The sequence below is a fragment of the Excalfactoria chinensis genome, chromosome 13 (assembly GCF_039878825.1).
Source record: "Excalfactoria chinensis isolate bCotChi1 chromosome 13, bCotChi1.hap2, whole genome shotgun sequence".
Lineage (NCBI taxonomy): Eukaryota > Metazoa > Chordata > Aves > Galliformes > Phasianidae > Excalfactoria > Excalfactoria chinensis.
In genome coordinates, this window is record NC_092837.1 from 11,206,990 (window position 1) to 11,230,450 (window position 23,461).

Sequence of the window (23,461 nt, forward strand, 5' to 3'; positions counted from 1 at the left end):
CGAAGCGAAACTCAGAGTTGTTAGATTTTTCACCTTTTGTAGCTTGAAAAGGTAGAAAACGCAGCGCTGATGAGAGCCTCTCCTTCCCAACCACCCCCTCATTTGAAGGATCTGATGAAAGTATAACCCCATTTTTTTTGGCTCATGTGTTATTTCTGGCTCGGTGTCTGTAGCACACAAAAAAGCAGGTGGGCACAGGGACACCAGATACAAGCCAGCGGGCTGGTGTGAGGCCTGGAACTTCGTGCATGGCTTTCCTTTAGCCCAACTGGTACAGCCTGTACCCACCCCTGCTCCCCCACTCCTGATTTTCTATTGATTCCTTAGTGCCAGATGAAGGTTAGCATGGAAGGCACCTTCCCAGCACAGGTGCATAACCACTTGTGCATTTGTGCTTGCTGGTCTCGGATAGCTTGCTGTACATGAGCTGTAGCTCACTGCTTGTCCTGCCTGCCCAGAACTGAGGGCAGAGCCCAGGCTGAGCTGCAGATCTGCCAGTGGAATAACACAGCTCATACCCAGTTTGTTCCTTGGTTAAGCATTGCTGCAGAAATACTGTTGGCACTTCCCTCTGTGTGTTTCCTTGCTTCAAGACTGAATGCTTACACGTTGTCAGAAGGCCTTGTATTTATATGTCTATTAATCATGGTGCTGAGATGCTGGGCATGTTAGAGAACAAAAGTAAATATGTGCTATTCTAAGGAAGTGAAAGGCAAACATCTTTCCTAGGAGGGGACTCAGTATTTGGACAAGATTGCAATGGCAGCCAAATAAATCCTGGCAAAATGAAACAAGCAAATGTATAATGAGCTGAGGTGAGAGGTGGAGCAGGCTTATATTGCACTGAGTTCTGCTTTTCCCTCCCCAACCTGCCTGTGTTGCACACTTTGGCCTCACCGGCCCACTGAAATGTCAGCCCCCTCCCCTTTCCCTTCCACCTCCTTCCTGCAATAGGAAGCTTTGCCTTCCTTCCTGAAGGGAAAATGGATTGCAGATCTCTTCTGCTCCGCTTTTGTCTACAAAGTGCTTTGTAATGTCATATGCTCGCCGACCTACTAAAATTAAACAGCCTCTTTGAATCTAATGGAACAAGAGGCTGCTGTATGAGGCTGTCCCGTGAGGGCAAACGTGACAGCCCTGGCCATTGTTTTGGAGAGAGGATCGTTCTCTTTATTTAATTATTTGAGTGGCATTTCCATTTCAGTGCTCAGGCTGTTCCTATTAATGCTGTAGTGTTTTTCTGGCTTTAGGGGAAGTAAATACGCCAGCCTGTTATCCTGCTGGAAGGTTTCTATTTGCTCTCAGGCTTTCTCTGAAGTCAAAGGTTTTTGCTTCTTGGTCACCAGCACTGCAGGGGAAAATCTGCAGCCATATTTAAACGTCTCCTCGTCTGGCCTTCTCCATCCCACCATGATTTCTGTCCATGCAGTCACTTGAGCAATGCTTTCCTGGACCATTTGCATACGTTCCCTTTGCAGGATGGGTGTGCAAACCCTGCTTCAGTTTAGGCTTCCTGTGGCACAGAGGGTGTGTGTCCTATGGTTTGCTGTGCAGGGAAGGCAGTGTTTGGGGCAAGGAAGGGGCAGGAGCTGTGGCATACCCTGGCTGGGCTGCCAGAGCTCCAGATGTGCCCAACCTCCCAGCTGGTTATGAGTGCCTTGGTCTGAATAATTTATGGCTTGATCTGTGCCACAGGCAGTCTCAGCTGACAGTCCTGAGAGATGCTCTTGCTTCATCAGTCTGTTGACTGCTGACTCCTGAGTTTACATGGAAAATATGAGAGGAAACCTAGCCTTCTGGGGCTGCTCGAACCCCAGAAGTCCTTTCTACCAGGCAGGGCCTGGGGTTGGTGTGCTGTGGGTAACAGAAGGGGGCTTTCAGTTTTTGTGGAGCAAGAACCTTCCTGTGCAAAAGGAAGTGGCCTAGCTTCGTGTAAATACACAGTGCTGAAATGAAGGCATGAACCAGCACATTCCTCTTGCTTTTAAACCTGATCTGTACCACACTGAACGAGCAGAACCCCAGTGCAAAGCACAGGCTGGGCCTGAAGGGATTCAACAAGTCCTCAGGGATATGGCTTGGTGAACATGACAGCATCCAGCATGAAACACCTTCCAGCATACAAACCCTTAGCAGGGATGCGGTGCCCTCAGCCACTGGGTGCTCTTCTGTCCCCTTCCTCCCCCACTGTCTGCCCTGTGCTTATGGTGGAGGCAGAGCAGCCTTGTGTTGGCTGAGAACAGCCCAGCGAGGCTCACAAAACTGCAATGCTGGGAGCTCTCGTGATTTTGTTTTATTTTTATTATAAGCCCTGTGGCATTTGATGTTCTTTTGCATAAATCCCAGCTGCTGGAAATGGGGGCACCAAATGAAAGCTGAGAATCTCGAGCTATTAAAGAAAGAAAAAGAGTCTGTTTTAAGTCTTTGTGGCTGTGTCACATTGTGTGTGTGAAGTGGTGTTGTAGAAACTGGAAACACAAAGGCAGACATCCCCCCACCCACCTTGCGTGCAACTTCAAAACAAGGCTTTTTAAACATCATTTTGTCATTGCAAAATGTGACCAAGGTGTGGGTTTTGAATGCTTGGAATTAATGGTACCGAATTGGTGCTGGTAATATTTCGTACATGGGAAAGGAAAACAACAAACCTCGCGTGTTCTCTGTCCCTCTTGAGAGTTTGGGTTTCTTTGTTGTGTTGGTTTGTTTCTTTCTTTCCACAAGAACGCAGACTGAGACCTCAGAGGAAGGAAAGGCCCTTTGATCTGCTTCTGAGCATCTCTGCTGCTTCCGAGTGCCTCCTCTTGCAGACAGAGGAGCAAAGAGGAGATGGGGAGGGAGGGGAGGGTCTTGTTTGGATGGGAGAGATCTGTGCTCCCAGGGCTCCGTGGTGTCTCCACCAGCAGCATCCCTGCTGCAGAGCCTGTTGGGATGCTCCAGCTCCAAGGCTGTAGGGTGCTATGGAAAATAGTGTCAATTGGCTGCAGGCATTTAATATATGACTCCTCCAGTGGCTATATAGCTTTTCTAGTAAAGCATGGGAGAATTCATTCTTCATCCTCACTCCTTTTCTATAAACCATGGTTGCTATAGCAAACGGACTTTAGAATAAACAGATGTTTCCTGGAAATCAGAGCAGAAGTGGCTGTACCATGCAGGTAACCCTGCCTGAACAGGGCCTTCTGGGGATGGTTAATTCAGTCAGCTCAGAGTTTCTCCTTGCTGGCCCGCTGTGGGGGTAATGTAGCTTGCAGTTAGGCAACAGCTTTGTAGCCACTCTTTGTACCTCAGGTAGGAAGAGGTAGGAAGGCACTTTGCATTTGCTGTGGGCAGGCTCTGACCTGTTCAGCCGGGGACTTTTTGGATTGTTACCCCTTTGATATGGATGTTGACTTGGGCATTCTTGAAAATCCTGTATTGTGAAGAGATGCTCATTACCCCATGCACTAGACTGCCGGGCTGCGGAAAGCATCTCCGCCTCGTAAGTCTCTTAAATTGAAGTACCTTTTCTTAAAAACAAACAAAAAAAGAAAGCTGATAGCAGCATTGGGCTCCTTCAAGGCTTTCCTAGTGGGGTGTGGTTACAGGCTGCAGGGGTATGTTGCAGGGTGAGCAGCCTTTCCTAAAGATGTGGAGTTCTGAGTTCCCTCCTGTCCCCCTCCCTGCTCTGAGCCAGGCAGTGCTGTGTACAGCAATGGGGACAACAGACTGCTGTGAATGAGAGCTGGAGCTTTTGAGCTGCTGGCAGCTCTCTGGAAATCCTGTTCTGGGTAAAAGCGGGGCTTTCCCTCAAAGCAAGGATTGACTTGAAATGATTTTGATAAAGCACCAGGGATGACTTACACTGCAGGCGTATGACCATAGCAATGCCAAGTTCAAGAGCACTTCTACAGGTAGCAACATGGCAACATAAACTAGAAAAGAAGCCTTTGTGTATCATCCTCTGTAGGAGATAACGTGGCAAGAAAAGGTTAGTGAAGCGCTAATAATGCCTTGTGATTACATCCCTTTGTCGTATATGCTGTGAAATGCTTTCATAAAAGAGACTAAGTGTCATTATTCTGGTTATTAAAAGAGAGAGATGGGGCACAGACAGGAATTTGCCTAAAGTTCACCCAGCAGGTAAATGATACCTGGGAATGTGTCCTGAGTGCTGGATCCCAGTCTGGGGCTCTAACCATAAGGCCATGGCTTTATGAAAAGAAAGCAGCAGACAACAAGCCTGTAGGCAAATTCACTTTCAAAGCTTTTCCTTACTTTGTTTAGGAATGAATCTCAATGAACCACATTCCCACTGGGCCGGCTTACCAAGGGAAATGCTAAGCAACTGCGTTTGCATTTAAATGAATATTTATGAACTGTACCTGTGTATAGGAGTCAGTGCCTTAAAGCATGGCTATGGCCTGGAATGAGAGACAGGCTGCAGTTTTAGACATCTTTCTTTCAGTCAGATGTAGTCGGAAAGTTGTTAGCTGTGAGGGAGGGATCTCACTCCGCAGACCTTGTGGCCTCCAGTGGTTTCCACTGACTTCAAAGCCCTTGCTGAACAGTTACATAGCGATAGCTCGTCCTGTGCGATGGATCTGGGCCCCTTCTGCTGTCACGCTGGGGATAGGCTGAGTAAAATACTGCTTGCTGTCAAAAGAAGATCATTTTAGCTCATTTTAGCTATTTGTATCTGAACAGATTCTGTGCTTTTTGCTGCTCGCTAAATGCCGTTGGTGAGCAGGTTGAACTGAAAATGCAGATTGAGTTGGTGGGAGAAGGGGCTCTCAGCCCCGCTGCTCTGTGCCTGGGCAGACAGCTGTCACTCAGGGGGTTTTTCTTGTTCCTATTGCCAGGGAGAGCGAAGTCAGAAACTGTGAATTCAGTGGGATCGGCTGTTGCTTTATTGAAAGAAATGAAATGCTCTGGGTGGTTCCAGCGAGGGGAAGGATGCTCTTTTGCAATATCACATCTCTGTGGTTGTCCTAAATGTAGTTCTGACTTGCTCTACCAAAATTCCAGGAGCTGCAGACTAGCCAGGGGGTGAGTGTTAGTTCAGGTAAACAGTTGTTCATCTCAGAGTGATGTAGCTGTGACAGAACCCGTCTGCAGTCTCCATGCCATCAGCAGGAAGCTCCGTGTTCGGGAGGAGTACACTGTCTGCCTTTGCTCTCAGTAGCTCCATAGGACTTGGGTTTCCTTCCTTACTGCCCTGCCTCTTTCCCTCATTGCTTACGAAAGACAGCTTTTTTTATTTCAACTATTTTTTTTTCTGTAGGTTATTTTATTCAGAAGAGGGGAGGGGGGAAAAAAAAAAAGGTTTATTATACTTAAAGCCTCTGAATGGTGTCCTTGTCTATAGGGAAAATTGGCGAGCTTGGAGCACTCTCTTACAGAGAGCTAATTATTTCACTTCCACCTACAGCATACTTGCTGTGTCGGGCAAGCTGCTGACATTTGTTTTCCTCTGTGGCACCAGTGGATTGTTTGATGGCACAGCCAGCGCGTGGTATTCAGGGTAGCATGATGCTGGGCTTCTGTGGGCGCTCATCCACCCATGGCTGCTGGGCATGGCTTGTGAGCAACCCTAGTGTGCAGCCCTCTTTCTTACAGCCCTTTGGCGCTTGTGAGGCATTAAGCCTGGGGCAGGCACTGTGATAAGCAGGCTAAGTGATGTGGCTGGAGCTGAGGGCTTCAGGCTGGCTGCAACAGCAGGATCTTCAGCATGGTTGTAAACAAAGCCATGATGTAAAGGAGATGAGGATAGAGGAGACCAAACAATGCTTAAGAACCACGCATTCCCCTGTGCAATAGGAAGAGGCAGACTGTGTGCAGGACTCCACTGCAGTCCTGCCTGGCTCCGTGCCTTTGTCCCCTCTTCCAGCCAGCAGATCTGCGTAACTGCAGCATTAAGCAGCAGAACTTGGGTTCAGATGTCAACCAGACGGAGGAAAGGATGTGCCCCCTGACAGAGTCTAAATGTGGTTTCTGTGCCTAAATATATCATTTTGTTCTTTCCATTGATGGAGCGCAGCTCTGTCCTGTGGGGTTTGTTTTGGTTGCAGCTCAAGCTCCTTGTTCCTGCTCGGAGGCTTGTGTTCATCCCAAGCTTTTGCTGCAGCCACGTGGATGGGCTCAGCTGATCGGGGGTGCATCAACTGGAGGGGCAGTGGATGGTGCAGTGATAAGGGTGACCTCTACCCTGCTCTGGTGCACTAGGAGGCACTGGGGATCACTGCTTGCCCTGGAGCTACTGACGGGGCACTGTGCTGTGACCCGTGTCAGCATGGCTCTGATGAGGCTCACCTGCTGCCAGTCTGCCCAGGACGATGGGCTGGAGGCAAGCTGTGCTGTCTGCACGCTGCAGGCAGAGGTAGTGCTGGCACCTAGGGGACAGAAGCAGGCTGCCCTCGTGTCCTGGCTGGTTGTGCCATGGTCAGAGCCTTTGCTTTCCTGTGGTCTTCATCTGTCATTTGACTGGGTGGCTTTTGGGGAAGTGACCACTGATGATGTTCTTGCTTCACCTCCTATTTGTTGCAATGTGTCTGGACCAAGCTTGTCCCCTCCACATGTTTCCTGCAGATCTTGGTCCCCATCCAGATGCTTCTGACCCTGCTGGTGTTCTCTCGGTGCTGCAGTAACATGCAGTTTGAGAACACAGCTATCTCGTACCTCCATCCTTAATTTTTCCTGCAGTGTGTTACCAGGTGAGTGGCAGTGTAGGATGGCTCAGAAAGCTGGAATTCAGGACCCAGTGCATGACTGTCATGCCTAACAGAACAGGAAACATTCTGCTCCTGAGGAAGCAGCCCTGAAGGGCAGCAGGGTGATGCCTTCCTGGATTGCTTCATCCTGCTGCTGAGTTGAGCCCAAAAGCCCTGGAGACTGTCTGGGCCCTCTGCTTGCTCTGCTGCTGGAGGGCTGGGGAAGAGCCCATCTCACCCAGGTGCCAGGAGGACAGGCTACTGAGCCATTGCTCCTTGAGTCTGTCACAGGCAGAAGAAGTCTAGACTGCTTCATCCTGTCCCTTCTGTCAGTCTACACCACCTTCATGCCAGGAGAATTATCCATTGTGGAGGGTAAAACTGCCCGTGCTGACGGCAGACTGGGTGCAATGAAGGGAGGCTCTGTCTCACACTCTGAAGCCAGGAACTGTTTTTGGAGGTCTGGGTGGCTCACAGTGGGGCTCTGTTCCCCAGGTGGGCTCCAATGTGTGGCTGGATGGGACAAAGTCTCGCCTGCACTTTTACTCTGCAGGGTGAGAGAAGGGGAAGAAGGCACTGGAGGCTGTGATGCCCTTTCTGAGGGCAGAAGGGTGGTGCCAGGTTTCAGGGCTGAAGCCTTTGCTGTTGTGGTGCAGCACTTGGCCAGCTGAGCAGGGCTAGGGGTTCTGCAGACACCAACCTCGTGCATGTCCCCAGCCTGTGTCCTGCTGAGCAGGATCTGGCAGCAAGGGGGGAAGGCTCTGCAGCTGCAGAGGCTGTTGCTCAATGCAGCAGTCTGTTGAAATGCAGGCGGTGGTACGTGCCTTGTGGTTTTAACCCGAGGTGATGCTGCCGAGTGCCCCTGCTGAAGGGGAAGAGGACCCAGACTTCCCTCTTTGGGCAATCCCCACACAGCAGAGAGGGGCCAGCTCTCGCTGCAGGCTGAAAAGCAGCTCTGTGATGTGGGGTGTCTGCCCCCTTCCTTCCTTCTCTCCCTCCCTCCCCAGGGCAGCTGGACCCAACACAAGCTGGGTAGGGTTGTGCGCCCTGTGCCTCCTGCATGAGCATGGGAACCGTGTCTGTCAGTTGGGTGTGCTGGGAGGAAGAAGGGATCAGCACAATGCTGGAGGCGTTGGGGCTTTGTTCATGGCAAACCCTGTAGCAGTCCTGCACCATCCTCCTCACCCATCCTTTGTGTTGGGTAGCTCAGCTCATTTGCAGCACCAGGGCTGCCTGGAGGCAGCTGGAGCCTCCGACTTGCTCATTTTCCTTTCTTGTTTCCTTTTTTGTGCGTGCGTCTTTGTTTTGTTTCTTCCCCTCTTGTTCTATTTTGCTGAATGTGAAGGATTTTTAGTGACCTGGTCTGCCTCCACCCACTGCCATTTATTGTTTCTTCCGCTTTTCCTGGAAGTGGGTGGGTGATGCCAGTGAAGCCCTGTGCTGGCCGAGGGCTGCTATGCAGCATTACCTGCATCTGCTTATCCCCATCCTTGTGCTTCTCCCTCCTAAACAGGCAAGGTACAGCACAAGAAAACTCTGGGAAAACATATAAATGAGTGCTATGAACTGCAGCATCCCTGTGAGAGCTCTGAGCTTGCACTGCATCCTGGAGCAGAAGGGGGAAGGTGGAAGGCTGTGATCGCTGCCAGTGTGACAACCTGAAAAGCATCCTGCTTTAACAGGGCACAGTTTACTCTCCTATGTGTGCTTTTCTAATTTTCCCATAGCGGGACGAGGCAGGAGAACTGATGGCTGTGCAGGAGGGTGCTCACTGCTGTGCTGATGGAGAGCTGAGCTGCCCCAGCAGCATGGCAGAGCCACAGCAGCATGTGGTGGTGGGGCAGCGCAGGCACAGGATGCTGCGGGTTACCTGCTCCCCAGCAACGGGCTGTACGAGCCAAATGAAACCCTTCACTGCAGATAGTGAGAGGAAATTGCTGAAGTTTTGAAGCAGTTTCATGACCAAGAAGTGTGAACTGGGGACAGATGCATCTTGGGGACATCGACAACCTCCTGTTCCTGCTAGCACACAGGCTGAGAATGGAGGTGGGGTGCTATGGAGCAGTCGATGTGCCACTGCAAAAGACACATCACAGCAAGAGCCCCAGTGCATTCGGAGTGAACACGCTGCATCAAAGTGCTCCTCCAGCTCAGAGGGACCCAGTGTCCTCATGCAGCCCAGTGTTCTGGTGGGAAAAGCCTGCCCAGGGCCCCCCCTGCCACGGCGAGCTGCCCACAGCTTTCCCAGCTGACTTCCTTTTTTATTCCCCCTTTCCTTTTTGTCTGCCTAGAAGAGGCTTTTCTCCAGTGCTGCTGCAGAGGGAACAGTTCACCGGCCTCTGCCCTCCAGCATGCCAGTTGGATGAGTAACAAGTTGGCTGAGCTGAGGGTGTGTGCTCTTAATTGGGCTTCAGTTAGGAACCTCAGCATAAGTTCAGGGACATCAGCTGTTCTACCCCAGGCGACTATCCGGTGTTTGGTGAAATACCTTTTGAGATAAGGTTTGTTTTCTATTTTGGTTTTGTTTTCTTTTAATTCGTTTTTTCTCACACTGTTGAAAGTAGCTGGAGTTCAAGCACCCAGGGAAGAGCCAGGCCTGACTGAGCAAGGAGGAGAAAGCTCTGTTGTCCCCAGGAGGACAGCAGCATCTTTCAGTGTGTGTAATTTAAGTCATAGTGGCTTCAACAAACACACATATATTTATTCTTCTGGGGAACGCCGCAGTAGCTGAGCTTAGCATTCAGACTTCAGTTTGTTGTGTCTATAAGCTAGGTGCCCACATCCATCCTGTGCATGTCCCTTGTGTGTCCCATTGGGCTGCAAAGCAGGTGGGTCCCTTGGCTGAGCTGTCAGAGTGAGGGCTGCTGGGCTCTGGCTGCGTGGGAAGGGCTGCTTTGTTGCCTTTTTCAGTGACAGGAGCTCACAGTGAATATCTGCACACGCTTGTGAGATGTAATTGCAGCTGCCTTGGGGCTTATAAAGGCACTTGGGCCATTTTTGTTTTATACACAAACTGCTTTGGGCTGGTGCTGCTGCCGCTTCCCCTCCACAGCAGGCAGGCTGAACAAGCAGTGAGGAAGTCCCTGGCTTTCTTGCATGGAGGAAGTCATTACAAACAGGATGTTTGTCCCAGGCTGCTCACTGGAGACCCTGCAGCTGGCAGTAGGAGACTGGGCAGGGGGCTGCACACCCAGCATGGATGCTTTGAAGGAGCTGCTTTTAGAGCTGCTTTTTGAAGGAGCCTGCATCGGGCTGCAGTGTGATTCACAGATACACAGGACTAATGCTTGGGCTGCGTGAGGCTGCTGAGACTCAGCAACAAGACCTGTCCCCAGCCTCACCCATCAGCTGAGGGCAGCTGAGCACAGAACAGACATCAGCTTGGCATGGACTGGAGAGGCAAAGGGCTGCTCAAGATCAGCACTGCCGATAGTGAGGTCGTGGATTCAGCTCTGCCTTGGTGACATGTAGGCAAAGGTGTTGTCTGCCTGTGAATCAAGGAATGTGACAACAGTCCCAAGCAAAGCATTAACCCTTAAGTCGCAGCCTTTGGGTACATCTCCTTCTTGTACGGGCTCTTTGCCAACAGCACTTTTGTTCTGTTGTACTCCTACAAGCTCCTTCTTCTTTGCAGACAGAGCAATGAGGTGCCCATGTTGGGGGTCAGTGCCTGGACTGCTTCCCTGCCAGCTCCCAGATGCACAGGTACTGGTGCAGCCCCCAGCCCAAGAGCATGCATGCAGAGCAGGCTGTATGCTGCTGACACCAGGCCTGTGTTCCCAGCTGGCTTGATGGTGAAACTTTTTTTAAGCTGGCCCTGCTCCTGGAAGGAAGGTTTGTACGTGTGGTGTATGAGCTGTGGGATTGGGAGTTGGATTTATTTAAGTCAGGATTTCTGGGCTGAAATGAGCCCATTAGGTTTTTTTGGATGTTCAGACTATCTAACCACACCCGTAATTATTATTTGGCATCTCTGCCCTTGTTGAAAATGCATATTTTAAAGTTTCATATATTTTCCATATTCCCGCTGGCTGGCTTGCTGCCTGCTGTGCCTCTGTAAGTGCAGATATTCATGCTCTTTCAGAGGTAGTATTTTCCTAATTTTCTCATTGCTAGCCTGTGAATGAAACCCAATAGAGATGCACTACAACCCACAGTGACCCAGAGTGGGGTCTGTCATGCCCAGTCCTTCCCCATGGAGCAGCTCTCCCCAGAGCACATCCAGCTGTGCCAGTGGTTCATGCAGTGCCTGTGCCTTGGGGAGGGATCCCAGTGCTGTGTCCGCCAGGCTTGGCTCTCATTGAGCTCTATGCTTTCCTCCCAGATTCAAAATTCATTCCTTGAGCTGGAGGCTCTGCACAGGGAGCTTCAGGAAATGCCAGGTGCAAAGAGCTGCGAAGGTGTTTGTTGGGCATTTGCAACAGAAGCACCCATGTCACCCGGATGCTGCATTAGCAGCTGATTTGAATTGGGCTGCTGGAAATTTTGGGATTCCTGAGACTGCTCGGAGCCAAGAGCTGAGCTTGGGGGCACCAGAGGGCTTCTCATCTGGTCTCCTCTACCGACTGAACCTGAGGGTTGAACTCAGAGACTCCCCCGTCTTTGGGCAGGTGATTCCCAAGGCACTTGGCTCCAGCAGGGAAGGGTTGCTCATGTGGGATGAGCAAAACCGCAGCTGTGATTCAGTGATGAGACAGGTTAATCTGTGTGGGCAGGTTTCATGCCAGTCAGAGTGACGTGGAGAGGTGATGCTCACACTTACAGGTCCGAGCTGCATTTGGATGATGGTAGAGATCTACACCCAGAGGCAGTGGCAGGAGGCAACTTTTGCCTTTGCTACTGAAGTGCTGATGCTGTCATTAATGGCACAAACTCAAGTAAGAAAAAGTGTGATAACATCACCTGTTACTGCGAGGGCTCTGCTGACCCCCTGTCTTCCTCTCTGCCAGCCTTGTGCTCAGCTCTGAGTCAGCACAGATTTGTTCTCCTGATTTTCAAATCATTTGAGCATCTTCCCAATTGCTTTTCTCCATCTGTCGCTTCCCCAGCTTGCTCAAAACACTTTCCCCCCCCCCCCCCTTCCTGGCCTCTGGTTATTCTCCTCTGCTTCCTCCAACTGTGCCTGTGTAATGCTGCCCAACCTGTCTGTGTTTCTCCCAGCATTGTCTCCCCTCTCACTCTTGGACCAGGGCCGATTCTCACGGCACACTTGGAGGTGTGCTGGATCTCAGTGTGGGTCCCTGCTCCTGCTGTCCTCTCTCCAGAACAAAGCAGCCATGTCTTTCACCATGGTCCAGGTTGGGGAATAACATATGTTGTGTCCTTGTGTAGGAAGCACAGAATGAAAGGCTGGGCTGTAACTCAGCTGTGGCTGCAGATCTTAGACCATGGGGCAGAGGGAGGCTGAACCTCCTCCTCTCAGATGGAGCAGCGCTGAGCATCTGAACTCCCCATGAAGGGTAGTTTCATCTCAGGGAGCTGTGCTGGAAAACACTGCCTGCAATGTGCTCAGTCCTTGTCCTCAGAGTAAACTCTGGCATGTTGCCTCTCGGGCACGTCACCCTGCATTGCTCTAGCAAGGAGTAGAAGAGCTTGTTGGGGCACTGGGCTGTGAAGTGTCTCTTGTCCTTCTTAACCCCTGGCTGCTTGAAATTTTTAGTTTGCTTATCTAAGCAGCCCCATCTGCCTTGAACGTAAGCAAGAAGCTGGGGTCAGCACCGAGCTGTCCCCAAAGAAGGCTCCAGAGACAGGGGATGAGGGCGCATGCTCCCTGCAGGCTGTGCATCTGTGGGCTGAGGTTTAGTGGTGCTGGGCTATGCATGTGGCTCTGTGTCCTGTATTTTGCCACCCTGTGGGATCTGGGTACCCAGTGTCTGCAGAGTTTTTGAGTGCATTGTGCCAAGTACGTTTTAATGCCTGGTGGATGCAGCCCTGTGGAGCAGGAGGGGGGAGAAGAGGGGCAGGCAGCAGTGGAACGTGAGAGATGGGCAGGGTTCTGCTCGTGTCCCTGGGAGACAAACAGCAACAATCTGGCAAATGCACTCAACCTCTTCGCTCACATATTTTTCCCTCGAATTGCTTGAAGTCAAGAGAGCAATGAACTACTGAGTAATGGGAGGTTGGAAGACCCATCTAGCCCTTCCCATCCCTTCCAAACAAAATCCTGCCTGATTTCTCCCTGCCACGTCAGCTCCCAGCTATGACAGCTATCTCATCCTGTTGGCAAGGCCGTGTCTCTGGAGCAGCCTTCGCTCCAAAAGGCAATGGAAAAAGATGTAAACAAACACGGGGAGCGGAGCTGAGGCCGTCGGCTGTGGATAGACCTGCAGGTAGGGGCTGGGGGCTGTGAGCTGCAGGATGGGGCTGTGAGCTGCAGGATGGGGCTGTGAGCTGCAGGATGGGGCTGTGAGCTGCAGGATGGGGCTGTGTCCAGCTCCTTGGGGTGCCGTGGGATCCACCTGCAGGGCTGAGGCCATGGTTTGTGATGGGGATGTGCCCTGGGGAGGGCTGGAGCCTCAGCATTGCCATGAGGGCACGGGGAAGGTGCCTGCGTGTTGTGAGCAGGAGGCTTTGTTGTGCAGGAAGTGGCAAAATGAACACTTTGCTTTTCTTCACCCCTACCCTGCAGGCTTGCGTTGGTGGCACCCAGTGCTGACTGTAATTCCTCTCTCTTTGTTTCCACAGATCATGATCGAGTTTTGCCCAGGCGGGGCGGTGGATGCCACCATGCTGGGTGAGTGCCTGGCCCTGGGGGGGTCCCTCCTGTGCCATCAGGTGCACCCCAGGACAGCAGGTAGCCCTGCTCTCCTGCTGTAGCTCCTTTCCCTTGAGTTTGCCTATTTTCTTACCTGCAGCACAAGGTGTGGCAGCCCGTGGGTGTTTCCCAAGCTGCTTTTGATGTCCTTTTGTGATTTAAATGCTACTGGGATCAGCAGATCACAAGGCATGGGGGAGAAGGCAGAGTCTGACCCAAGGGCTTTAAATATTTATCTGCTTGGGACAGGGGTGCTGGTTCCCACAGCTTCCCCAAGAGGGCTGAGATGCTTCATCTGGGCCCATCATGGTGGATCTCTCAGGGTCTCCTCGCTGACTACTCCGTATGGTATCAGCCATCTGGAAAACAGCCCAAGCATTCAAATAAACTGCAGTTTGCAGCAATTCCTGGAACCTCCCCGTTTTTCATTCCTCCCTTCCCCATAGTACCACTGGGACTGGGAGTGTGTGAGTGTACCTCAAAACCGCCCCAGGGCTGTGTAGGGTCCCAAGGAGGCGTTGTCCCCTCCACAAGGCCAACCTGTTCTATTCCGTTTTAAAGCTCAGATAATTCCAAAAGCTTTGCTTTCTCTCTATCTCCTAAATTTGCACAACACTCTTGCCCACAGCAGTATTCAAAGCTTTTCTTTTGCCAAATGCTCCAAGAAGAAGGCTAAGCCACTTGCTGGGGTCCACCTGTCAGCCCCCACCCCAGGCAGTCTGGAGCTGGCTCACACTTGCTCTGGTTTCAGTGTGCTCTGCTGAGCACCCAGATGTAGTGGGTGACAATGGGTGACAGCAGGGCTGTGCACAGAGCTAAGAGGTGTTCATGCTTGCATTTAGCCCTGCTGCCACCTGCAGCTGAGTTTAGCTCTTTGCTCCCTGCAGCACCATCCTCTAGTGTCTCCGTGCCAGGTGAAACCCAGCTTGTCTGCAGTGACCCAGTTCCCAAACAGATAGGAACCTGTTTTCCAGTCATGAAGATACCTTCCTGTGCAGCAGCCCCTGCAGCTTCACCTGCCTCCCCATCCCCATCATCCACTGCTCCTGGATCAGGCAGCTCAGCTGCGCATCGTGGGAGGGAGCCATGGATCAGGAGCTCCAAGCTGAGTGCTGGCTTTGAGGACAAATTACCCTAATAAGCTGATTTGCATTGGTCTCCTGCTGCTTTGACACACGGACAGTGGTTTTTAAATGGCCTGACAGGATTGTCCGTGCCTTACTGAGGCTCAGGGAGAGCACAGCTTGAATCCCTGCCCTGTTTAACAGCCCTTTCTCCCCTCACAGAGCTGGACCGGGGCCTGACCGAGCCCCAGATCCAAGTGATTTGCCGTCAGATGCTGGAAGCTCTCCACTACCTTCACAGCAAGAAAATCATCCACCGAGACCTGAAGGCTGGCAATGTGCTCCTCACACAGGATGGGGACATCAAGCTGGGTGAGCACAGGGTCTGCATGGGTGCTCGCTCTGCAATGGTTCTGCTTTGGTTAGTTTTGCATAGTGAGGCTGCTGTGGTGCTGTTTCAGTGTAACATGATTGGGACTGATGGATGCTCTCTTATATCAGCTGCATGTATGGGAGCAGGACTGGGATGTTGTGCACATTTTGTTGCCCTGCTTCTCTGCTGACTGATGAGCTTAGGGAGGAAAAGAAGGGGGAAAACCTTTTGGACGGGGCAAATCCACCATCAAGCTGTGAGCTGTGCTTAGCTGAGGAGTTCTTTCAGTATCTGCTGCAAGTAGAAATGCAGTGTGGAAATGCAGACTGGTGGGGGGTTAAAGATTACACTGGGAAGAAGGTGGTTGAGAAGCATTGCTGCCTGGTCCTGAGCAGGTGCCTGTGGTCAGCTCTCACACATGGTGTCCACAGATCACCTGATGGGAGGGGAGGTGAGGAAGGGATGTCAGTGCCTTCCTTCTGGGGAGTCCCAACCTGTGTGTGCCCCATGTGCTGCCATCAGAAATGGCTACAGTGAGTGTCCCCAAAGCCAGCTGAGTGCAGTGCCTTTCGGTGGAGGGCACAGCACTGCAAGGGCTCTGCGCTAATCTATGGGAATAGTGTGGAGTAGCGAGACCCCCAGCTCACCCTGAGCCAGAGCCTTGCTGGATTTTCCTTTCATGAATTTATTTAATCATGTTTTGAAGTTGATTTCTGTGCACTTTGGCCTGCTGAGCATCCTGTAAAGGGTGCCAGATGGCAGGGCTGGGAGCTGAAGGAATTCATCTTATCTCCAGAGCAGGTCTGGTGGTGACAGGGTGAGTTGTGCCAAAGAGAAGCTTTGCCAATTCACTATAGGTCTGAGTTAAACTGGTGTCCAGCTAGTTGCTGGAGGATGAGAAGGCAGCCTTCTCTTTGGATTCTGGTTGGAAAGGTGCAGAGCACTTTTAGACCCTGCTGAGGAGTGCCAGCAGCTGTGAGTACTCATGGAATGTGTCTGTGGGTGCCAGCGGGGACCCAGGGGTGGCCCATAAAATGGGAACCCACGCACAGGCAGCCCTGGATGCTGCAGACCTTCCTGTGACCATGTATTGTGCTCCAGCATGAGAGGTGCTCTGCTGCCTTGAGCCAACAGGGACCTATGGTTAGGGATGTTTTGGGCTGTGGATGGACAGCAGCTCCTCTGAATGTCATCATTGCCATCATGGAGAGAAAAGGCACCTGGGGTGGGTTCAGGGCCTCAATCAAGTCTGACTGGCTTGGCTTGGCTTCAGCAGCTGTTTGTGGGCCAGAGTCAGAAAATGGTGTCATACAGTGGCTGCTGTATACGGGACTGTAAGGAAGACAAAGAGTACAACAGTGCTTTGTCTCTGGGGAGTAAAATGAGACTCTTTGCTATGAAATAGTGGTGTTAAGAGGAATTTGTCATGGGGCTGCTTTTGTTTGTGGAAAAAGATCTCAGCTTCCCTCGAAATACGTAAGGTTTGGGTTACGGCAGGGATGGCTTGTTCTCTGTATGTCATACATAGTACATGGGTGGGAAAGGTCCCTGGTGGTTGTGTACCCGAAAGCAAGTTTGATTTCTGATGCTCAGTATAGTGGAAGCAGCACGTTCTATCATGTTCTTTCTTTAAATGCGTGTTTGCTTTTAAATCTGTGTTTCAGCCAAGTGTGCTAATTCAGAAGGGTCTCTCAGTTCTCCTGCAGCATCTAATGTTACTGCTCTTTGCAGCTGACTTTGGAGTGTCTGCCAAAAACGTGAAAACCTTGCAGAAGCGAGACTCCTTCATTGGGACCCCGTACTGGTGAGTGACCTGATGAGGAAGAAATCCTGTCTTTGTAAGGAGCCGCATGATGGCTTCACCCTTCTGAAAATGAGACTTGCTCAGAAACGTGGAGCTGGTAGGATTTGAGTTTCTTGTCCATATTGTCCTACCAAGGGGTTTAACAAGGAGTCTGGGCCATCACTGGCGTGTGCAAGGGTTCCCCTTGCCTGAAGGGAGCCGTGAGGAACGTAAGTGGCACAGAGCATTGCATAGTGTCACAGTGCCCCGCAGTGCTGTCGTACTGCAGGCTCAGAGGGTTGAGGTACACACATGTGTTTGAGTGTGTGCTCTGGCTGCTCCCCTCTGCCTGGGTGGTAGAGCGTGCTTTGAAGCAGCTCCAAGCACATGAGCACGACTCTTCGCTCCAGAAATGCAACCTCTAAATCACCCAACTTGCTGAAGGAATGGAGTCTGCAAGTATTAATTTATTGTCTGAAGCAGCATCCGTGCCAGATGTCAATGGCCTGGGGGTTTTTGTGGGTTGCCTGGGCTGTCTCAGCTGTTTTGCAGAAGAGGGAGGACCGTGGCCCTTAGACAAGATGCTGCTACTTCCCAAACCCAGAGCTGGAAAGAAAGGCTTTTTATGTTGTTTGTACCATCCTATAGATCATTTTAAGCATTTTTAATCTCTGCTAAGAAGCTCCTGAGCGTGGCAGCAGCTGTGGCATCATCTTGCTCTGCCCCTTGCAGGATGGCCCCGGAGGTGGTGATGTGTGAGACCATGAAGGACACTCCGTATGACTACAAAGCAGACATCTGGTCCCTGGGAATTACGTTGATTGAAATGGCGCAGATTGAGCCGCCCCATCATGAGCTCAACCCCATGCGAGTCCTGCTGAAGATTGCCAAGTCTGACCCTCCCACTCTCAGCTGCCCTTCCAAATGGTGAGGGGGGGCGCCCTGGGATTTGTGATGTAGGCTGGACAGCAAAGCCTGGATTGCACATCTTCTAATTTGCGTAGCATCTCAAAGAAGGAAGAGTCATTTTCTATCACAGTGGTGTTTAATTTGAGGGCCCAGGGTGTGATCTGGAGTTCGGATTTGTGCTGGGACCCCAGGAGCTTCTGTATGAGGGAGGCTGCTGGGCACTGAATGCTAGTGGGCTAGTGCTTCCCCTGGGGCTGCTGGGCAGCCAGAACTGAGTCAGAGACTCACTGTTCATTTGGGACTTGTGCTCTGTGGGCTGATGGTGCCCTCCTCTGGGGTTTCTGGTCCTTTGTGGCCGTCCATCTCCACTGGAGCTGAAGGGCTGGTAGGGTTGGTTGGGTCCTGGGGCATCTTTGTTCCCAAGCAGTGCTGTGTTTGGGATTTTGGAAAGCCGCAGGTAGGTGCCCTTTCCTGATCTCTCTGCCCTGTATTCAGTACAGCAGCTGGCATTCTATCCTGCTGTCTATTGCCATAACAGGTAAGGGAAAATCTAGTTCTTCACTTGGCCATGTTGCTGATTCTCTTACACATCATCTGAAAAACAGCACTGGGCTTTCCGTGCTGGGAGTAAAACAGGGATTGTGGCCAGATGTAAACAGGGACAAAACCTATGCAGGAGAGCTGTCCCCTGTGGTGTTTGAGGTCTTTCCCTCTTCTGAGCTGCTCTCATTGACTGTGCTTGAAGGTCCCTGGAGTTCAGAGACTTCCTGAAGACAGCACTGGACAAGAACCCTGAGACCCGACCCAGCGCAGCCCAGCTGCTCGAGGTAGGGACCAGCATTACCCAGGATGGGACTGCGCTGCTTGGTGGGTCTTCGCTGGGCCATGAGTATCTGAACTTCGTTCTGTTTTCTTTTCAGGAGGAAAAAAGAGTGATGATGAACTCTAGATAGGATTTAGATCATACCTCTCTTGTTCAGAAAATCCATAGTACTGCTCAACCACTAAGATGCTCCAAAACAGCAGCTATGTTTTACTCATTGGAGCAAACTGCAGGGTTCATATTGATGCCAGCTAGAGTAGAAGTGGTTCCCGTTCCCTAAAAATACCCAAGTGGCAGCCAGCTCAGTTTATAACCTGTTTTACCAAATTTAAATGCAACTCTTTTCCTCCTGTTCCTTATTGAAATAACAAAACCCTGCAAGATGCATGGAGTGCAAATGCTGTGCGACATGAGAATGTTTGCTGCATCCTTCCTACCCTGCAAGCATTCAGCTCAGAGGGCTCTGTCCCTGTAAGCACTGAAAGTGGTGCAATAACAGACGAGGGAGGAGTGGCTTTGTTTGTCACTGGGGCAGCCCATGGCAGTGCGTGTTTACCTGAGTCAAGAGTAGGAAGTGCATGATGTACTCTGCAAACCACAGGGACTCCCCAGCCTCTTGTAGAAGCTTTGCACAAACATGCCACTGTTTACTGAGTGATCTGAGCCCAGTTTCAATTAAACCTTCCTCTCTTTGTGTTTGCACAGAGGCTTCCCACTGCCCTGCTCTGCCCCAGTGATGCCCTGAGGGCTCAGACCTGTACCCCAGGGTCAGCCCACCCGCAGCGGGCAGGACATCTTGCAATGAGAGCTCCTTGTTTAAATGCAGCTGGTGCTTTCTGGGAGGAATGTTGACAGAATGCAGCTTCGCAGAGGATTGTGCTTGGAACGTGTTTACAGAGCTGAGGTTTAACCTCAGCATCTTTTCCTCATACAAAGCTGTAAATTCATGTAGGGGGTTAAGCCTGGTGATGCTGGCAAGAGCCATGCCCTTAGGTCTTTGCAGTTGTGTAAATGCAAGATGTGTACCTTCCTGTCACCTCAGCACCCTTGCTCTGTTATTTGCTGTCTCACATGTTACTGTACTTGGCTTTTCAGCATCCCTTCATTAGCAAGGTGACCAGCAACCGAGCCCTGCGTGAGCTGGTGGCTGAGGCTAAGGCAGAAGTGCTGGAGGAGATCGAGGACAGCCGGGATGAGGCAGAGGATGATGACTCGTCTGAGTCAGCCTCGGTGAGTGCTCTCCAGCCAGCCCCATGCCATGCTTGGCACAGAGTGGGGCAGCAGTGGGCGACTCTGGCTGCAGAAGGCTGAATCCTGGGTCTTCTCCTTGATGCCCAATAGGAGCAGGCTGCTGTCTTGCTGGCACCCCTCAGGTGGATGGGAAGACAGTTTTGTTATGAGGGAGGGGCCAGTTTTCAGTGGCTGCCAAGGACATGGGGAAACAATGGTGCTGGTGGGTGGCCCAGCTGCCTGCTTATGAGATGGGAGCGCATAGAGCTGCTGCTATGAGCAGGGCTGTGAAGGATGGAGAGCCAGGGCTTTCACTAAGCTCTGTTTCTTCCTATGGAGAAAGGCATCAGTATTCCAGGGAAAATGTCCTGAAAGGGAAGATTTCTTCACAGTTCTCTTCAGTTGTGGGTGATTTTATTCTGAAGCATGGGGACTTAAAACTCTTGCAGATGTGTCTAAGTGGTGGTGCAAGACCCAGCATCTCCTGTTTGCTGTCTTTTCAGCTGCCTGGAAAGCACAAGCGAGACCCCTCTGAAGTGAGTCAGCTGAGTTTTGATGGGGACAAACCTCCAGACTCTTCCTCACTCAAGACAGCTAATGGTCCTGTAGCGACTGACAAGGAGATGGTGAATGGACAGAGTGATAAAGTCTTGGATGAAGGGATAAGCAGTGACAGTGACAAGCTGGTGAATAGCCACTCCACTAAAACCCCTGCCAGCTCCGGCCCAGATGAAGGGAAAGCCACCCCGGGCAAACCAGACATCATCTCATTATCTGGACGGCGGGGTAGTTCAGCAGAGGGGGATAAGCAGCCCATGCCAGGCAGCAAGGAACGGAGGAGCATGGTGGACCGACCAGAGAGCAGCCACCTGGAAAACTTCCCAGAGGAGAAACTTGCCAATGGAAGCTTGGATTCATCAGCAGTGTTCCCTGGCAGCCGGTCCAAAGGGGACTCGGATTCTGGCAGCACATCAGCTTCAGAGAGTATGGACCTCACCATCTCCTTGTCTGCTGACCTGTCACTCAACAGAGAGAGTGGTTCCATCTCCCTGAAGGTGAGAGCAGGGGGTAGGGGGGGTGTTGAGCAGGAGGGGCAGCAAGCCCACCATAAATGCCGGGTTTTCTTTTTATCCAAGTCCCTGAAATTCAGATCCTTTCCTGTAGAGACTGAGTGCATGCATGCATCTATACCTCATTAGACTCCTTCCTGAAAACCAGAATGTTTTTCTGGAAGATTTTTGCTCCATACATCAGACTTTGTAACTGCAGGAGAAATGAGTGAATTGCCCCTACTCTGCCACGTGCCTGGAGAGGGAGCGGATAACATAGGAGACTGCAGAGGTTGGATGACAGCAGAGGTCCAGGAATGCTGGTTTTAACCCTCAGTGTGACCTGAAGTGCCACACAGGTGCAGAATGCTGTTTGGTGAGGTGGACAGGAAGGCTTGTGGCAGTGCTGGGTTAAGCTGTGCCATAAGCATGTGGCGTGTCCTCAAAATGGGCAAAATCTCTCTGTGGAGCTGCTGCATGTCCCAGGCCACTGGAATCTAATGAAGGTTCATTGCTCTGTGGTCCTGGAGAAATCTGAAGGAGCCGTGCCTGACTTGTGTAGTTGTGCACAGTCTGATCAAGCTGAAATGGGAAACTCAGAATGTCATTTCCTAAACTTGATGTATTGCCCATCATTCCCTGCTCTTCCTAGAATACCAACCCCCAGCAGAAAGGCACCAGCCCACAAAAGACTTTCTTGATTTTTCCAACCTGCTGTACATCTGGCATGGTTTCTGTCAGCAGTGATTTGCACACAAAGACCTCCCAGGCTTTTGGGCTTTTGCAGAGGCTTTCTGCAGGCTGGGAGTGCTTGTGAGCCAGAGCCAGACAGGTCAGTGTGTCTTAGATGAAGAAGCAAAATGATTCAAATGATATTTGCTGAGCTTCAGGAGATGAAATGTGTGTGACTTGAGGGGGAAGAGTGAGTTGTTGCACAAGACCTTTATCCAGTAGCATGCATGAGGGATAACTTCCTAGCACTGAAATGTGCCCAAATTTCATTCTTGGCAAAACTTTCCTCTGGTTTGCCCTGCAGGAGTGCACGCTCAATGTAGATCTGCTAATAAGGAAAGTGTGATGCTCTTGCACAGCAGTTCACCCCTCTTCATTGCTTTTCCTGTGCCAACTGGTCTCCTTGGGGCCAGCCAAATACACATATGATGCCACATGTGTAATTGCTTTCTTCACTTGGTCCCTTAGAAGGGGAGAGTAAATATTAAAGAGACAGGTGTGTTAGATGACAGTTTGATCAACCCCAGAGAGAGACAATGGCAGAGAAAGCGGTCAGCAACGGGCTGCAGGCAGGGAGCAGATAGATGGGGCTTTGAAAAAGAAAAGCAAACTCTCCCAGATAAAACTGCTTGTGGGAGGAGATGTTCATTTGGAGAACACAACACAGGGAGGACAGGGTGCCAAATGGGCACTGTGAATGGCTCAGACCTGCTCAATATTGGCACTTTCTCATCTTGAAAATGTAGGAGCCAGCTGTTTTAATTCAGTTTGCATCACTTAGAGCCACTGTAGCCTAAAATGGTCTCATGCAAGCCTTTTCTCCACCAATTTTAGTGTTGTTTTATCCACTAAAGTACTGCTAGATTGTTATCCAGTGGATAAGTCACGCACCCCTGGCACTTCTGTTGCTCTTTGTCTTGGTTTGGTTGGGACAGAGTTAATTTTCTTCATAGTAGCACACAGGGTGCTGTGCTTCAGATCTGTAATGAAAACAGTGCTGATAACACAGTGATGTTGTAGTTGTTACTGAGCAGTGCTTGCACTGAGTCAAGGACTTTCTGGCTTCTCATACTGCCTGCCAGCAAGGAGCTGGGGTGCACAAGGAGCTGGGAGGGGACACAGCTGAGACAGCTGACCCAGGCTGACCAAAGGGGTGTTCCCTGCCGTAGGACATCAGCAATAAAAGCCACCATTACTTGGGATCTTGCTGGTCATCGTTTGGCTGGTGGTGAGCAATTGCATCACAAAGGGTTCTTTTCCCTTTAGTTGTAGGGTTCTTTTGTTTTCTTGTATTTTTCTTTCTTATTAAACTGTCTTTGTTTCAACAGTTTTCTCACTTCTGCTTCTCTTCCCCCCATTCAGCTGCAGGGATGTGACCAAGCAGCTCCGTGGTACCCAGCTGCTTGCCAGGGTTAAACCTCATCTCTCTTGGGTTGCTGTAGGCTCTTTGGGTGCTTGTTTGGGCTCTTGCAGGCTCATGGGAAGCTCTTGTGCTATGTTCCCTATAATGGCCATCAGCATAAGAATGAGAGGACTTTGGGCTGCTTTGGCCCATTTCCTTAATGCCTTTTCTCTGTAGGACTCCACAATTTTAGATACATGGTTTAGTGGGCATAGTGGTAATAGATTTAACTGTTGAACTAGATTATATTAGTGCTCTTTTCCAACTTTAACGATTCTGTGATTCATTTGTGCCCATATTTATTTGCCAGAGAAGCCCATTCCCCAGTGGCAACCCTTCAGCCAGGCTGCAGGTGCACACCCTGCAGACGAATGCAGGTTCTTCACTTTCCTCAGCATGAGTAGAAGTGATCCTGGGCTGTGCTTTGTGGTGCTGTAAAGAGCTCGGAGCTGCTTGTCATTAGCAAAGCACTGTAATGAGGGCCAGAGGGACACAAACTCCAAGATGTTATGCAGGGTTGGCTCAGTTCTCTGTAGCCTTGGCTGCCTTGCACCTGCGGGTCAGAAAGCCCAGGAGACTTAGAAGGAAACACTGCCAGCTTTATGTCTTGCGGATTTCTAGGCACTGCAGTTTTGCAGGGTGAAAATCTCACTACT

The 23,461-nt window shown here is 50.9% G+C and overlaps 1 protein-coding gene across 2 annotated transcripts in view; it reads left to right on the plus strand.

Annotated features, from left to right (window-relative positions):
- The window catches only part of STK10 (serine/threonine kinase 10), a 42,221-nt gene that overhangs the window by 10,686 nt on the left and 8,074 nt on the right, over nucleotides 1–23,461 (plus strand). The window contains exons 1-8 of one of the 2 annotated variants that reach the window (XM_072348465.1): nucleotides 12,948–13,015; nucleotides 13,371–13,419; nucleotides 14,727–14,876; nucleotides 16,609–16,681; nucleotides 17,393–17,587; nucleotides 18,315–18,396; nucleotides 19,488–19,622; nucleotides 20,126–20,677. In XM_072348465.1, coding sequence (XP_072204566.1) covers nucleotides 13,374–13,419; nucleotides 14,727–14,876; nucleotides 16,609–16,681; nucleotides 17,393–17,587; nucleotides 18,315–18,396; nucleotides 19,488–19,622; nucleotides 20,126–20,677 — 1,233 coding nt within the window. In that variant the 5' untranslated portion in view covers nucleotides 12,948–13,015; nucleotides 13,371–13,373. Of the gene's footprint in view, nucleotides 1–12,947; nucleotides 13,016–13,370; nucleotides 13,420–14,726; nucleotides 14,877–16,608; nucleotides 16,682–17,392; nucleotides 17,588–18,314; nucleotides 18,397–19,487; nucleotides 19,623–20,125; nucleotides 20,678–23,461 lie in introns of those variants that run through there. The other variant, XM_072348464.1, reaches the window with a different exon arrangement.